Source organism: Leucoraja erinacea, chromosome 21 (genome assembly GCF_028641065.1).
Source record: "Leucoraja erinacea ecotype New England chromosome 21, Leri_hhj_1, whole genome shotgun sequence".
In the NCBI taxonomy this organism is placed as follows: domain Eukaryota; kingdom Metazoa; phylum Chordata; class Chondrichthyes; order Rajiformes; family Rajidae; genus Leucoraja; species Leucoraja erinaceus.
In genome coordinates, this window is record NC_073397.1 from 15679155 (window position 1) to 15695854 (window position 16700).

At 46.7% G+C, this 16700-nt stretch overlaps 1 protein-coding gene across 1 annotated transcript in view; it reads left to right on the top strand.

The window, feature by feature from the left end:
• The first annotated feature begins 451 nt into the window (after window positions 1-451).
• pigu (phosphatidylinositol glycan anchor biosynthesis, class U) overlaps window positions 452-16700 on the top strand; it is a 32706-nt gene continuing 16457 nt past the window's right edge. Inside the window, exons 1-4 of the mRNA XM_055652202.1 lie at window positions 452-627; window positions 10743-10807; window positions 14445-14504; window positions 14601-14663. Coding sequence (XP_055508177.1) covers window positions 498-627; window positions 10743-10807; window positions 14445-14504; window positions 14601-14663 — 318 coding nt within the window. The 5' untranslated portion in view covers window positions 452-497. The remainder of the gene's footprint in view (window positions 628-10742; window positions 10808-14444; window positions 14505-14600; window positions 14664-16700) is intronic.

Genomic DNA, 16700 nt, shown 5'->3' on the forward strand with positions numbered 1-16700 from the left:
ATTCCTGGTGGCTAGCACAGACTCTGTGGGCCAAAGGGCCTCCCTCCATGCTTTGTGACTGCATGACTCCCTAAAACTTTATTAAATTAATATTACTAATATAATTATATAATTGAATTATGTTATTATATTTCTATTATATTATGTATATACATTATATTATATTATATTATTTTATATTATATTATATTATATTAACGGAATTATATGTTATTAGATATTTAATTAAACATAATTATATAATATTTCAGGCATAATTGTATAATATATTAGATATTCATTGTTTATAATATAATTAGATAATGATTATATAATTGTATGTAGGGATGACGCGTTCTACATTCGCCCAGGCGAGCGTTGGATTGTGGGGGTTGTAGTCCACGGGCGGTGACGTGAACTACGCGCGCCGAGCCAGGGGACTACACTTCCCATGGCCGCCGGCGGCGTGCAGACGCCATTTCCTCTTCCGCCCCCCTCCGGGCCGGTGGTTGGGGACAATGGCAGCTTCCTTGGTGCTGGTGATGGTGGTGGCCGTCACTGTCAGGGCCGTGCTGTTCCGCTCCTCGCTGGCGGAGTTTATCTCGGAGCGGGTGGAGGTGGTGTCGCCGCTCAATTCCTGGAAGCGAGGTACGGGGAGGAGGGCGGTCGCTGGGCCGGGCAGCCCCATGCAAGCTGCAGCCATTCAGCAGGGATGGGTGGGGCCGAAGGGCCTCCGTTATGCTGCATGACTCCATTCCAAGAGTCAAGAGTCAATTTAATTGTCATTTGGACCCCTGGGGGTCCAAACGAAATGCCGTTTCTGCAGCCATACATTACACACAAATAGACCCAGACACAACATAATTACATTTTACATAAACATCCATCACATAGCTGTGATGGAAGGCCAAAAAAACTTATCTCTCCACTGCACTCTCCCCCCCCCCGATGTCAGAGTCAAAGTCAAAGCCCCCGGCTGGCGATGGCGATTGTCCCGCGGCCATTGAAGCCACGCCGGGTGGTGCGAGGTCGCACACCGGGTCTTGGTGTTGGAGCCCCCGGTGTGCGCTCGCAAAGTCCCGCGGCCATTCCAGCCGCGCGGGGCAGTGGTGTCAGGCCCCGCTCCAGGAGCTCTTCAACCCCGCAACACGGGCGGGAGAATTCGCCGTTGCAGGAGCCCCGAAAAGCGGTCTCCCTCCAGGGATCCACGGGCTCCCGGTGCTGCCGTCCGCAGACCCGCAGTCCCTACCATTGGTTTCCACTACAATGCTGAGAACTATATATTCTGCACTCTGTATCTTACCCTTTGCTCCGCCTATTGTACTTGTTGTTAATTGTACATTTATTGTGACTTCATTGGTCGACTCAAAGTATAGTGCTGGAGCAGCTCAGCGGGGCAGGCAGCATCTGTGGAGAAAACGATGGGTGATGTTTTGGGTCCAGACCCTTCTTCAAACTGAGAATCAGGGGAGAGGGAAACTAGAGATATGAAAAGGTATGAAGAACAAATGAATGGAAGATATGCAAAAGGACAAATCAAAGCCACGATCAAGGAAAGGGGGAGCCCACAATGGTTCCTTGTTGGCTGTTGATGTACTTCTTCATACTTTTAGTTTCCTTCTCCCTTGACTCTCAGTGTGAAGAAGGGTCTTGACCCGAAATGGCACCTATTCCTTTTCTCCAGGGATGCTGCCTGACCCACTTACTCCAGTTTTTTGTATCTACGGTGTAAACCAGCATCTGCAGTTCCTTCCTACACAATGGTTCAATGGTACTTTATTTGTCACATGTACCAAGGTACAGTGAAATTCTTTTTTGTGTACAGCTCAGTACACGTATCCCTGTATATAAGCACTTCGGGGACGGCCCAGTGGCGCAGTGGTAGAGCTGCTGCCTTACAGCGTAAGAGATCCATGTTCAATCCTGACTGCGGGAGCTGACTGCGTGTATGTTCTCCCTGTGACCACGTGGGTTTTCTCCAGTATCCCCGCACATTCCAAAGACGTATAGGTTTGTTCCTCCAGTTTGTGTTTGGCGTCACTCTGCCAATGGAGGTGGCCAAGGACCAAAAAGGTTGGATTGGGAGTTAAAATGGTTAGCAATTGCAGGCCTTGGTGAACAGAGTACAAATGTTTGGCAAAATGGTCACCTAGTCTTAGCATGGTCTCGCTGATGTAAAGTAGGGCACATTGTGAAGCACCAAATGTAGGAGATGAGGTTTGGAGAGGTGTATATAGACCTCTGATTTACCTGGAAGGGCTGCTGGAGTTCCTGGAGGGAAGAAGTGTAGGGTCGGATGTTACATCTTCTGTGGTTGCCGGAGAAAGTACCTGGGGAGAGGCCGGGTTGGGTAGGAAAGTGTGAGTTGGCTGTTGATGTACTTCTTCATACTTTTAGTTTCCTTCTCCCTTGACTCTCAGTGTGAAGAAGGGTCTTGACCCGAAATGGCACCTTTTCTCCAGGGATGCTGCCTGACCCACTTACTCCAGTTTTTTGTATCTACGGTGTAAACCAGCATCTGCAGTTCCTTCCTACACAATGGTTCAATGGTACTTTATTTGTCACATGTACCAAGGTACAGTGAAATTCTTTTTTGTGTACAGCTCAGTACACGTATCCCTGTATATAAGCACTTCGGGGACGGCCCAGTGGCGCAGTGGTAGAGCTGCTGCCTTACAGCGTAAGAGATCCATGTTCAATCCTGACTGGGGGAGCTGACTGCGTGTATGTTCTCCCTGTGACCACGTGGGTTTTCTCCAGTATCCTCGCACATTCCAAAGACGTATAGGTTTGTTCCTCCAGTTTGTGTTTGGCGTCACTCTGCCAATGGAGGTGGCCAAGGACCGAAAAGGTTGGATTGGGAGTTAAAATGGTTAGCAATTGCAGGCCTTGGTGAACAGAGTACAAATGTTTGGCAAAATGGTCACCTAGTCTTAGCATAGTCTCGCTGATGTAAAGTAGGGCACATTATGAAGCACCAAATGTAGGAGATGAGGTTTGGAGAGGTGTATATGGACCTCTGATTTACCTGGAAGGGCTGCTGGAGTTCCTGGAGGGAAGAAGTGTAGGGGCAGATGTTACATCTTCTGTGGTTGCCAGAGAAAGTACCTGGGGAGAGGCCGGGTTGGGTAGGAAAGTGTGAGCAAACCAAGGAGAGCAGTCTCTGCAGAAAGGGATGGGAAGATGTGAAGTTTGCAGAAATGTCAGAGAATTATGTGTTGGTTGCAGAGCCTGGTGGGATGAAAGACGAGGACATGGGGATCTCATATCATTGTTCTATCTAGCGGGAGAGCGACAACAGAAATGTGAGACACTGAGGCACAGCTGAGGAATCCATCCACAACAGCAGGGGGAAACCATTCTACTGAAGAAAGGGGACATTTTGGAAATCCAAGAGCAGAGAGCCTCACCTTTGATTAGTACGGGTTGCATAGCTTATGGGGAGAAGGCAGGAGAATGGGGCTAGGAGGGAGGGATAGATCAGCCATGAGTGAATGGCAGAGTAGACTTGATAGGCAGAATGGTCTAATTCTGCTTCTATCACTTATGATCTTATGATCTTAATTGGCTTTGGACAAATTGTAAATTGTCACTAGTCTGTAGGACAGTGCTCGTTTAAGGGCCCGTTTCCGCGCAGTATCTCTGAAGTCACTTAGTCACATCTTAGATAAGCATCTCGGATGCAGTACAAATGTATTGTAGTAATACACTGAGACAGTAAACTCTTGCAATAACGGACCTCTATATAGCAGACTGACACCTCCCATTGCACCTTCCCCCCCCCCGCTTCTGCCAGCGCCACGTGGTGGGAGCATCCATTTGTGAGAGCAGTGAGTGGGAGCAGCATGAAGGCGGCGAGAGTACTGGGCCCATCCCTGGCGCACCACGTGTGTGGCCGGGGACTCTGCAGCTCCTCAACCTGTGAATTCCTGCTTGTTTAAGGCTGCATTTCTTCCTTCCCGACCTTAGGTTAAACTTTTAAACTTTACCCCCCCCCCCCCCCCCCCCCCCCTCATTCGGGTGTAGCGGACAATCGGCGACAATGGACCCCAGCCCCCACCCCATTATAGCGAGGGTTTACTGTATACGGAGTTACAGATTACTGTCTAAATGGTGTCAAGTTGGGAAAAGAGGAAGTGCAACGGGATCTGGGGGTCCTTGTTCGCCCTGTACGGCAGCGGCTACTCCAGCTCCCGATAGCGATGTGCGTTTTATGTTTAATATGTTGTCTGTACCGTCACAGTCTTGTGCGAGAGTGGTCTATAACAGAACTACACTACTTGGACTAAGAAATTTCGACTTTTACGAAAACCTTTCTGGAGTTACACTGGCTTTGGAACCCGAGGCACTCTGCGAGCTAGGCATCCTACACCGGCAAGACCCAGGGGCCTGCAAGGCAGCGGACTCTCCTCCCATCACAGGTCGACACTGGCGGCGTGTGAGACCTAACTTGCGGCGGAAGCGGTGTGCTAGACCTAGCACGCGGGGCAGCCGAGCGGGTTTCAGCGCCAGGCTAAAAGCTAACCCCTACAGACCTGCACTTCCTTCTATTCTGCTATCCAACGTTCGTTTGCTGGAAAACAAAATGGACTACCTCAGACTGGATTTAACTACACAAAGAAAGGTCAGAGACTGCAACGCCATCATCCTCACAGAGACGTGGCTTGGACCGTTTCGGACAACGCCATTCAGCTGGACGGACTAACAACATTCCGGGCGGACAGGAGTCATGCTCTCAGCGGGGGGGGGGGGGGGGGGGGGGGGGGGGGGGGGGGGGGGGGGGTGGTATATGCATTTTCATCAATACAACTGATGTACAAACTCCGAAACTGTGTCAAGCTACTGTTCTGAGGATATAGAATTTTTGACAATTAAATGCCGACCATTCTACATGCCAAGGGAATTCACAGCCATCAACATCACAGCTGTGTACATTCCACCCAGTGCGAACACAAAGGACGCACTGTCTGCATTGTATCAGTCTATCAGCTCAATGCAGAACTCTGTCTGCATAATCGCTGACGATTTCAATCAGGCCAAACTGAAGACAGTACTACCACATTATTATAAACATGTGAACTTGGCAACCAGGGGAAATAACATACTCGACCAAGTCTACACCAAAATCAGACAGGCATTCAGAGCTGCTCCCCATCCCCACCTGGGGAACTCAGACCACCTCTCTGTTATGCTAATTCCAGCTTACAGACCTCTATTGACTAGGAACAAGCCGTCTGTGAAGCAGATCAGAGCATGGCCAGAGGGAGCCAACTCAGCTCTCAAAGACTGTTTCGACTGCACAGATTGGACCGTTTTTAGGGAGGCTGCCACTACCAACTATCATGTCAACTTGACGGAATACACTGAATCTGTGTCTGGATATATATTCAAATGCATGGAAGATGTGACTGTCATCAAAAACTTCACCACGAGGGCCAACAACAAACCCTGGTTCACCAGGGCGGTACGTGAGCTCCTGAGAGCACGGAATGCTGTTTTCAAGTCCGGGGACAAATACGCCCTTAGTATTGCTAGGGCCAACTTGAACCGGGGTGTCAGAACAGCCAAGCGTGTCTATGGACAGAAAATTCAAGCACACTTCACAGACACTAAGGACCCCAAGCGCTTGTGCCAAGGCATCCAGTCTGTCACTGGCTACAGGCCAACACCCCCACCGTGCGAGGACAACACAGACTTCCTCAACACACTTAACACCTTCTTCAACCGGTTTGAGGAGGACAACACCATCACACCAACAAAAGCCCCTCCCTGCCCAGACCATGAAACACTTCACCTGGACCCAGCTGATGTGCGGAGGACCCTACTCAAGGTGAACCCCAGAAAAGCTGCAGGTCCTGACAACATACGGGGCGTGTGCTCAGAGACTGTGCTGACCAACTCACAGATGTTCTCACTGACATCTATAACACCTCTCTGAGCCAAGCCATCATACCAGCATGCTTCAAAGCCACCACCATCATACCGTTACCCAAGAAATCCCCAGCCTCAACACTGAATGACTACCGGCCCATAGCACTCACGTCCGTCATGATGAAGTGCTTTGAAAGGTTGGTCAAGGCCCACATAACATCCAGTCTCCCCTCTACACTTGACCCATTCCAGTTTGCATACCGTCCCAACCGTTCCACTGATGATGCCATAGCAGCAGCACTCCACCTAAGCCTGGCTCATCTGGAAAACAATAACAGTTACGTGCGGATGCTGTTCGTTGACTTCAGCTCTGCCTTCAACACAGTCATCCCCCAACACCTGGTGAATAAACTCGGCGAAATAGGCATCAACACCCCACTATGCAACTGGTTACTGGACTTCCTCACCGTCAGACCACAGACAGTAAGAGTTGGAAAAAACTCATCAGAGACCACCATCACTTTTCTATATTGCACCTTTTATTATTGCACGTTAATAACATACCTCAAAACTTTACTACACTCTGGCACACTGAATATTTTATATAATGTATATGTCCTGTCTATTTTTATTGGTATATAGTCTGTCTGTGTTATAAATATTACTTGCACATTTGGAGTATGGGGAAACGCAATTTCAATCCTCTGTGTAACTACTTGTTGCATTATTTGAATTGACAATAAAGTTTATTTTACTTTACTTGTTCATCCTTGTTCTATGAAAGTAAGCATGCAGGTACAGCAGGCAGTGAAGAAAGCGAATGGCATGTTGGCTTTTATAACAAGAGGAGTCGAATATAGAAACATAGAAATTAGGTGCAGGAGTAGGCCATTCGGCCCTTCGAGCCTGCACCGCCATTCAATATGATCATGGCTGATCATCCAACTCAGTATCCCGTACCTGCCTTCTCTCCATACCCTCTGATCCCCTTAGCCACAAGGGCCACATCTAACTCCCTCTTAAATATAGCCAATGAACTGGCCTCAACTACCCTCTGTGGCAGAGAGTTCCAGAGATTCACCACTCTCTGTGTGAAAAAAGTTCTTCTCATCTCGGTTTTAAAGGATTTCCCCCTTATCCTTAAGCTGTGACCCCTTGTCCTGGACGTCCCCAACATCGGGAGCAATCTTCCTGCATCTGGCCTGTCCAACCCCTTGAGAATTTTGTAAGTTTCTATAAGATCCCCTCTCAATCTCCTAAATTCTAGAGAGTATAAACCAAGACTATCCAGTCTTTCATCATAAGACAGTCCTGACATCCCAGGAATCAGTCTGGTGAACCTTCTCTGCACTCCTTCTATGGCAATAATGTCCTTCCTCAGATTTGGAGACCAAAACTGTACGCAATACTCCAGGTGTGGTCTCACCAAGACCCTGTACAACTGCAGTAGAACCTCCCTGCTCCTATACTCAAATCCTTTTGCTATGAAAGCTAACATACCATTCGCTTTCTTCACTGCCTGCTGCACCTGGATGCCTACTTTCAATGACTGGTGTACCATGACACCCAGGTCTCGCTGCATCTCCCCTTTTCCTAATCAGCCACCGTTGAGATAATAGTCTGCTTTCCTGTTTTTGCCACCAAAATGGATAACCTCATATTTATCCACATTATACTGCATCTGCCAAACATTTGCCCACTCACCCAGCCTATCCAAGTCACCTTGCAGTCTCCTAGCATCCTCCTCACAGCTAACACTGCCCCCGCAGCTTAGTGTCATCCGCAAACTTGGAGATATTGCCTTCAATTCCCTCATCCAGATCATTAATATATATTGTAAATAGCTGGGGTCCCAGCACTGAGCCTTGCGGTACCCCACTAGTCACTGCCTGCCATTGTGAAAAGGACCCGTTTACTCCTACTCTTTGCTGAATATAGGAGCAAAGAGGTCCTTCTGCAGTTGTACAGGGCCCTAGTGAGACCACACCTGGAGTATTGTGTTCAAGAAGGAACTGCAGATGCTGGAAGATCGAAGGTACACAAAATTGGGTGCAGCAGCATCTATGGAGCGAAGGTCTGAAGAAGGGTTCCGGCCCGAAACGTCGCCTATTTCCTTCGCTCCATAGATGCTGCTGCACCCGCTGAGTTTCTCCAGCAATTTTGTGTACCCTGGAGTATTGTGTGCAGTTTTGGTCCCCTAATTTGAGGAACGTCGACTATTTCCTTGTTATTGAGGGCTGCCGTAGGTTTAGAAGCTTAATGCCCCCGCGGGAGTTGTCATATGCTGAGAGAATGGCGCGGCTTTGTGTACCTCTGGAGTTTAGAAGGATGTGCAGATTTAGGTCCCCATTAAAGATTTGTTAAGGGGAAGGACACGCTCGAGTTATTGAGGGAGTGGGTGGCGTAGGCCGTTTACAAGGTTACTTTCAAGAGAGAGCTAGATAGGGCTCTTAAAGATAAAAGGAGTCGGGGTATATGGGGTGAAGGCAGGGACGGGGTACTGATTGGGGATGATCAGCCACGATCACATTGAATGACGGTGCTGGCTCGAAGGGCCGAATGGCCTACTCCTGCACCTATTGTCTCTTGAGTCATCAGATTTGGAGCAATTTTCAAGTCTCTTGTTGTAAATGTAGGATTCTTGGCCATGCATTGATGGCTCATTGTCCTGGCATGTACTGAAGTACAGGGAAATTATTTTTTTACATACAGTCCAATATTAGTATAATTATAGAAACAAAGAACTGCAGATGTTGGTTTCTACCAAAGAGAGACACAAAGTGCTAGAGTAACACAGGCAGCATATCTGGACCAAAAGGATCGGGATCCTATCCTTATTCTTCATTTTTCACCCATTCTTTTTCTCCAGAGATGCTGCCTGACCTGCTGAATTACTCTAGAACTTTGTGTCTAGCTCAATTATACATAATACAGCACATTTTCAAGTCCCAGTTGTTATAAGTTCTGTGTTCTCATCTGGCCATGAAGACCAGTTGTTCTGGCAGCGTTGCAGGGTGGGTCTGGCCAAGCGAACAGTTGGAGCCTCCACACTGCTCCCTGCTGCTGCAGGTCACATCTGATCCAGCCGAGCCCAGGCTGCTGCAGAGCCTCCAGCGGTCCACTCTCTCCCCACCATCGAGATGCCCTGCACTGCCTCCCACAGCCTGTCCACTTACTAGCCTTTTGTTCCTTGTGTCTGCCGCTATCTTGGATCTCTTCACCCTCCTCTCCGGGCCTCGGGGACAAGCAGGGCAGGACTCAGCAACTTGCCTCTTGTGGATAGCGGGCAAACCAGGCCTGGTGCGGGAGGATATGTGCAGCACCATGGTCTGCTGCCTTTTGATTGTATTCCGGTTTGGGTTCATTATTGTCACGTGTGCCACGGTGCAGTGAAAAGCTTTGCTTTGCCAATTATCCAAACAAATCGGATTATAACATAGATACAATGTGTAGGAGGGAATTGCAGATGCTGGTTTAAACCGAAGATAGGCGCAAAATGTTGGAGTGACTCAGCTGGACTAGCAGCATCTCTGGAAAGAAGGAATGGGTGGCGTTTCGGAACGTCTCCCGTTCCCTCTCTCCAGAGGTGCAGCCTGTCCCTCTGAGTTACTCCAGCTTTTTGTGTCTATGCATAGATACATTCAGTTCCAACATGAGTGCGGTAGGTAGAGCGAAGAAAAAGATACAGAGTGCAGAACATAGTTCTCAGCCTGGCACTGCATCTTTTCCAGAGAGAGTCCAATGTCCACAATGGGGTAGAGTTGAATTGCACAATACTCTGGCTAATTGAGGGACCGTTCAGAAGCCCAACAATGGCGGGGAAGAACCCATTTTGCACGCAGACCTGCAGACTGCATTCCCCGCTAAACAGATGCAGGGAGAAGGAGGAATTTTAAGTACAATATTATCTGATCCATTTGGATACCATGCAAAACAAAGTTTTTTACTGGAGATACAAGAAAAGGGTGGCGCAGCTGGTAGAGCCACTGCATCCCAGCGGCAGAGACTGGAGTTTGATCCAAACCTCCAGGGTGCTCTCTGAGTCGAATTTGTACGTTCACCCTGTGACCACATGGGTTGCCTCCTCGTGCTCTGTTTCCTCCCACATCCCAGAATTTGAAACATGTGGGCTTCTGCTTTTAGTGCTGAATATCTCATCTCAAGGATGACTTTATAATGTGGGCCGAAGCGCATATTTCATGTTGTATCTCTAAAACTAAAAGCTAATTGTCATATGGAAAAATGAAACTCTGACTTGCAGGAGCATTGCAGGCCTGTAAACACAGTGCATAGATGATATAAAATAAATAAAAAATCAGTAAATTAATAATGCTTTACTAGTGCAAGAAAACTCCAAAGTCCTTAGCACAACCAAAAACTGCCAAAGTTCAGAGTTGAGGGTTAGTATTGTATAGAATCAGATCTGGTCTGGATCATACTTCAAACGGTCTGAAGAAGAGTCCCAACCTGAAAAATTGTCTATCTCTATTGTGTATCTATTCCCTCCACAGATGCTGCCTGACCTGCTGAGTGCCGCCAGCACTTTGTCTTAGCATCCTCCATCACAATGGGTCCTTCTTTGTTCTTTGTGCCTTAAATAAAATGAAATGAAATCCCAGTGCCTGCCTCAACTAACTCCTCTGGCAGCTCGTTCCATATACCCACCACCCTCTGTGTGACGTGGGCGAGGTTACTGGCAATGTCTCTGCAGCTAAAGCGCTTGTTGTCTTGGTCCAGAATTCATGGGAAGCTCCTGAGTTGGCGGAAAAGCCCCAGACTATAAATGTTTAATGACGTTGGTTCAGAAAGCCCCATAAATGAATGAAGATCAATCATTTAATCTCTCTACATTTTGCAACTGGATTAAACGTGTTTGTTTCCCTCTGTTACAGTGGTGGAAGGGCTTGCCTTGCTGGATCTAGGAGTGTCCCCATATTCTGGAAATGTCTTCCATGAAGTAAGTATAATGTTGCCAGCTGTGTGTTGATGGGGAACCTTGATTAATGTTATTGCACCGTTTATTGATGGCTTGCTTCATTTATAACTTGGCAGCTGGTTCTGCTTGTCTTCTAATGCCCTAGCATGTATGCTATGTTGTACTCCATCCTATTCACAGACTAGTTCCCATGCAGATATCCTGTGAATTGGTAAAACGGAAGAAGTAAAAGCATGGAACTGCAGATGCTGGTTTACAAAAAAGGACACAGAATGCTGGAGTAACTCAGCGGGGTCAGCATTTCTGGAGATCATGGATAGGTGACGTTTTGGGTTGGGCCCTTCTTCAGACTCTTCTTCAGTTAGTGGGCTGTTGGTTTCAAAGAGGTTGTATTACAAAAGGCACGACTTTAGACTCTAGAGATACAGCGAGTCCGCGCTGACCAGCGATCACCCAATACACTAGCACTGCCCGATACAATAGGGGCAATTCACAATTTATGGAAGCCAATTAACCTACAAACCTGTACATCTTTGAAGTGTGGGAGGAAACCGGAGCACCCAAAGGCAACTTACATAATCACAGGGAGATCGTACAAACTCCGTACAGACAACACCCATGGCCAGGATTGAACCCCGGTCTCTGGCGCTGTAAGGCAGCAACTCTACCGCTGTGCCACAGTGCTGCCTTCAGATTAATTGAAATAATGAATGACATCAAATCGGTTTCTTCATGACCGCAGGTGAATCTTGGATCAAAAATTGACATCGGACCTTCCAAGGGATATCGATTAAGTGCAGGCAGATGGGACTAGCTAGTGGGGATTCCTCCTGCTTTCTTCCTCCCAGCTCCCCCATTCCCCCCACCTTCAATCAGTCTGAAGAAGGGTCCTGACCTTAGATGTCACCTATCCATGTTCTCCAGAGATACTGCCTGGTCTGCTGTGTTACTCTCAGCACTTTGCGTTGACATTTGGTAAAGCTGATTTGCATCTTAGAAACCTATTGAGTCCAGAAGAAGGCTCTTGACCTGAAATGTCAACATTCCATTTCCCTGAACAAATGCTGCCTCATCCACTAAGTTGCACCGGCAGATTGATTTTGTTCTAGATTCAACATGTCTTGCCAGTTTAGTTTAGTTTATTATTTAAACTATTTTATTATTTATTTAGTTTATTAATGTGCCACCAGGGGGCGCCGCACGTTGGCAGTCTCGCCAACCGTCTGTCTGTCTTTTTATTGTTATTTTTAGAGTGTTTTAAAAGTTTTAATGTTCTCTGGTTTGTTCGATGTTGGGGAAGGGGTCGGGGGAAACTTTTTTTCAATCTCTGACCTTGCCGGAGATGCGATTGTTTTCCGGGTAGTATCTCCAGTCGCTCTGCGGCCTAACATCGTGGAGCTGGAGGCCTTGCTTGGGAAGCTGCAAACGACGCAGAAGGTTCGACCAGCCCCGACCCGCGGTCAGATCGCCCGGAGTGGGGGAGCTGAGATTCCTCCCACCCCCCGATGCAGGAGCTTGATCGCCCCGATGCGGTCCGACCGCTGGCTACGGGAGCCAAGATCACCCCGTCAAATGAAGGCTCGAGGCCCCCGACTGGAGAACCAAGAAGGGAAGAGATTGAACTTTTTTTCGCCTTCCATCACAGTGAGGAATTTGGAGGAGTCACTGTGGTGGATGTTTATGTTAAAATGTATTTTGTGTGTTCTGTTGCTTTTTATTGGTATGACTATATGGAAAATGAAATTCCTCGTATGTTGCAAAACATACTTGGATAATAAAATATGATTATGATTATAGTCATGTTTCCCATGGTACAGTGGAAAGCTTCTGTTTGCATGCTATCCATCAAAGAAAGACGACATTAATATAATCAAGCCTCCCATAGTGCACAGATAAAGGATAAAGTGTACAACAATGCGGGAATGCTGCAATCACAGTTGTAGACGAAACAATCTGTATGCAAGATCCTAAAATCAGTAATAACCAGATAAGGAGCGACAATCTGTGCCTCCATAAGGAGGTATATGAGATTGCTAACCGTTATCATGGGTCTGCAAAGCTCAACAGGTCAGGCAGCACCTCCGGAGTATGTGGACTGGTGACTTTCCGGTTAGTTGATGTAGTGCTTTTCTGGGCTAATCTTTAAATGCACATAAGTTGCGTGTTAACACTGACAATTTGGTTGAGGCAACCCAGTATCTATGGGGCCATCTCTTGTCAAATTGAAGTCATTTTATAGTCTGCATGGTTTCAGCATTGACATTCAATTGGTGCTTTTAGACCAGTTTGGATCACAGAATGTAGGCATCTTTATACTGTAGAATCTCTCTTTCTGAACCAGCTGTCAATCCTGCTGATTGGATGTGATGGATTTGAGTGTCAGTGTAATATATAGTCTTCCCACTGACTGGATACGCAACAAATAGCTTTTCCCTGTACCACATGATATGCAACAAAAAGCTTTTCACATGACAATAAAATTAACTAACTAAACTAAACTTTCAAGCTGGAAACGGTGCAGAGAAAATTGATGTTGCCAGGACTCAAGGGACTGAGCTATAGGGAGAGGTTGGGCAGGCTAGGACTCCATTCCTTGGAACGCAGGTGGATGAGAGATGATCTTATAGACATGGATGGAAATCCTGCGGTGGAACGGAGGGACACGTTTCCCCTCCCCCCCCCACTCCCCAATGCTTTGAGAGGTGGGGAACAATCACCGCCATGTTTTGTAATCCGGACTTTATCAGGCGCTTTCTAAGGGCTTAATCGGCCCGTTCACAAGGCTGCATCGAGGTGATCAAGGCTCCCGATGTTGAAGCCCCCGTGACGGGCCGATTCAAGCCCCACAATTCGGGGCGGACGAAGCTGCTGTTGCTGGAGTTCGGAGTCAGTCACCAACCAGGTCAGCTTCCGATGTTACCATCTACAGGGCCCACGGCCGAAGCATCGCGCGTGCGCATGTGTGGCCACCAAAAAATTGTTTTCCCCCCCCCATGTTTTGATAGCGATTTCCTTGCCTGCTTATAGAGGTGCTCTAAATGAGAGAAATAGATCAGGTGGATGCACAGAGTCTCTTGCCCAGAGTAGGGAAATTAAGAACCACAGGACATAGGTTAAGGTGAGGGGGGAGGAAAGATTTAATAGGAGCCTGAGTGGTAACATTTTCACACAAAGGGTGGTGGATGTATGGAACGAGTTGCCGGAGGCGGTAGTTGAGGCAGGTACTATCGCAACTTTAAGGGCAAGTACATAAATAAGACAGTTTAGAGGGATATGGGCCACATGCAGGCAGGTGGGTCTAACATAGATGGGACATGTTGGGCAGCAGGGCCAGTTTGCACGCTGTATGTCTATGACTATAAACTAAACGCAGGGAGCAGGTGCAGAGCTGTTCATCTACCAAGTGATATTAAACCAATAAAACAAGTGAGCTATGAGTTGTGATGGCTTCCCCTCTTAACCATAGTAAAGCCCTGACTAGCCATTCTTGCCTAAATTGGTTATTTAAATCATATGCATATGTGAGTAGAGTGGTTCTGACCCAATGTCCCGTTAAACTATTCTAGTAAACTCTGCTGTCTTTATCATATTTTTGGTTATTTGATGAAAAATTATCCTTTATGTTAGCTAGTACATTTACTATGGGTTTTTTTTACAGACTCCTCTGATCATATACCTGTTCCATTTTCTTATTGATTATGCAGAGTTTGTCTTTATGGTAAGTAAAGTTACCAAATATTGTCTGTTCATGACACTTTTCAACGACTTGCTGTGTTAGCTGTTTTTGATAGCCAAGTGCATTTTGTTTCTGCAGGCGATGGACATTCTCACTGCACTTGCACTCTACATTGTTGCAGAGGATTTCAACAGGGTTGTGGTAAGAACATTGTATTATGTGTTATAACTGTATAACTTTTGACATATTGTATGTAGCTGGCCCTAACGATAAAGCCCTTTCCCATTCATAGTCATTCCAGATATTTCCTCATCAAAAATTCCCTTTCACATTGTCGCAAAAGCCAAGCATAGATCTTCATCAGGATCCATTTTTTGTATGCTCCAAAAGATGGAAATGGCTCAGGGCAGCACGGAGGTGCAGCGGTAGAGTTGGTGCCTTACAGCGCCAGAGACCAGGGTGCGATCCTGACAAATTGGAAATACAAGGATGGAGTTAAAGGGAAAGAGAGTATAGGAAAAGTTAAGAAAGGCATCAGAATTAACGGGACAAAGCTCACAAAGGGATAGGAGAGTATGGCCAAGTGTGATAGCAATCGATGTGAAAGGTGAGGTGAGTAATGGATTAAAAGTATTATATCTGAATGTGCAAAGTATAAGAAGTAAAATGGATGAGCTTGAGGCTCAGTTAGAGATTGGTAGATATGACATTATGGGGATTACAGAGACGTGGCTGCAGGAGGTTCGAAGCTGGGAACTGAATATTCAGGGTTATACGTCCTACAGAAAAGGACAGGCAGGTGGGCAGAGGAGGTGGGGTAGCTCTGTTGGTGAGGGATGAAATTCAGTCCCTTGCGAGGGGTGACATAGGGACTGACGTTGTAGGGTCGCTGTGGATAGAATTTAGGAATTGTAAAGGTAAGAAGACACTAATGGGAATTATCTACAGGCCCCCAAACAGTAGCCTGGATATAGGGTGCAAGTTGCAGCAGGAGTTAAAATTGTCGGGAACAACGGTAATGCCACTGTGGTTGTGGGAGATTTCAATATGCAGGTAGACTGGGAAAATCAGGTTGGTTCTGGACCCCCCAAGAAAGGGAGTTTGTAGAAAACCTTCGAGAGTGCCTCCGAGATGGAGCAGCTGGTATTGGAGCCTACCAGAGAGAAGGCAATTCTGGATTTAGTGTTGTCTAATGATTTAATAAGAGATCTCAAGGTAAAGGAACCGCTAGGTGGTAGTGACATAAGTTTTAATCTGCAATTTGAGAGGGAGAAGGTTAAATCAGAAGTGTCAGTGTTGCAGTTGAACAAAGGGATGAGAGAGGAGCTGGCCAAGATCGACTGGAAAAGGATCCTAGCAGGAATGACGGTGGAACAGCAATGGCAGGAATTTCTGGGCATAATCCAGAAGATGCAGGATCATTTCATTCCAAAGAGGAAGAAAGATTCTAAGGGGAGTAAGAGGCAACCGTGGCTGACAAGGGAAGTTAGGGACCCTATGAAACTAAAAGTAAAGGTATATAACACAGCAAAAAAGTAGCGGGAAGCCAGAGGATTGGGACACTTTCAAAGGACATCAGAAGGTAACAAAAAGGCCAATACGGGGTGAAAAGATGAAGTACGAAGGTAAGCTCGCCAAGAATATAAAGAAGGATAGTAAAAGCTTCTTTAGGTATGTTATGAGAAAAAGATTAGTAAAGACAAATGTGGGTCCCTTGAAGGCAGAAACAGGGGAAATTATTATGGGGAAGTAGAAAATGGCAGAATAGTTGAACAGGTACTTTGGTTCTTTCTGCACAATGGAAGACACAAACAATCTCCCTAGACAGAGGATCTGGGGAGACGGAGGAACTGAAAGAAATTTGCATTGGGTGAGAAATAGTATTGGGTAGACTGATGGGACTGAAGGCTGATAAATCCCCAGGGCCTGATGGTCTGCATCCCAGGGTACTCAAGGAGGTAGCTCAAGAAATTGTGGACACATTGGTGATCATTTTCCAATGTCCTATAGATTCAGGATCAGTTCCTGTGGATTGGAGGGTAGCTAATGTTATCCCACTTTTCAAGAAAGCAGGGAATTATAGACCAGTTAACCTGACATCGGTGGTGGGAAAGATGCTGGAGTCAATTATTAAAGAAGTAATAATGGGGCATTTGGATAGCTGTAAAAGGATTGATCCAAGTCAGCATGGATTTACGAAGGGGAAATCCTGCTTGACTAATTTTCTGGAATTTTTTG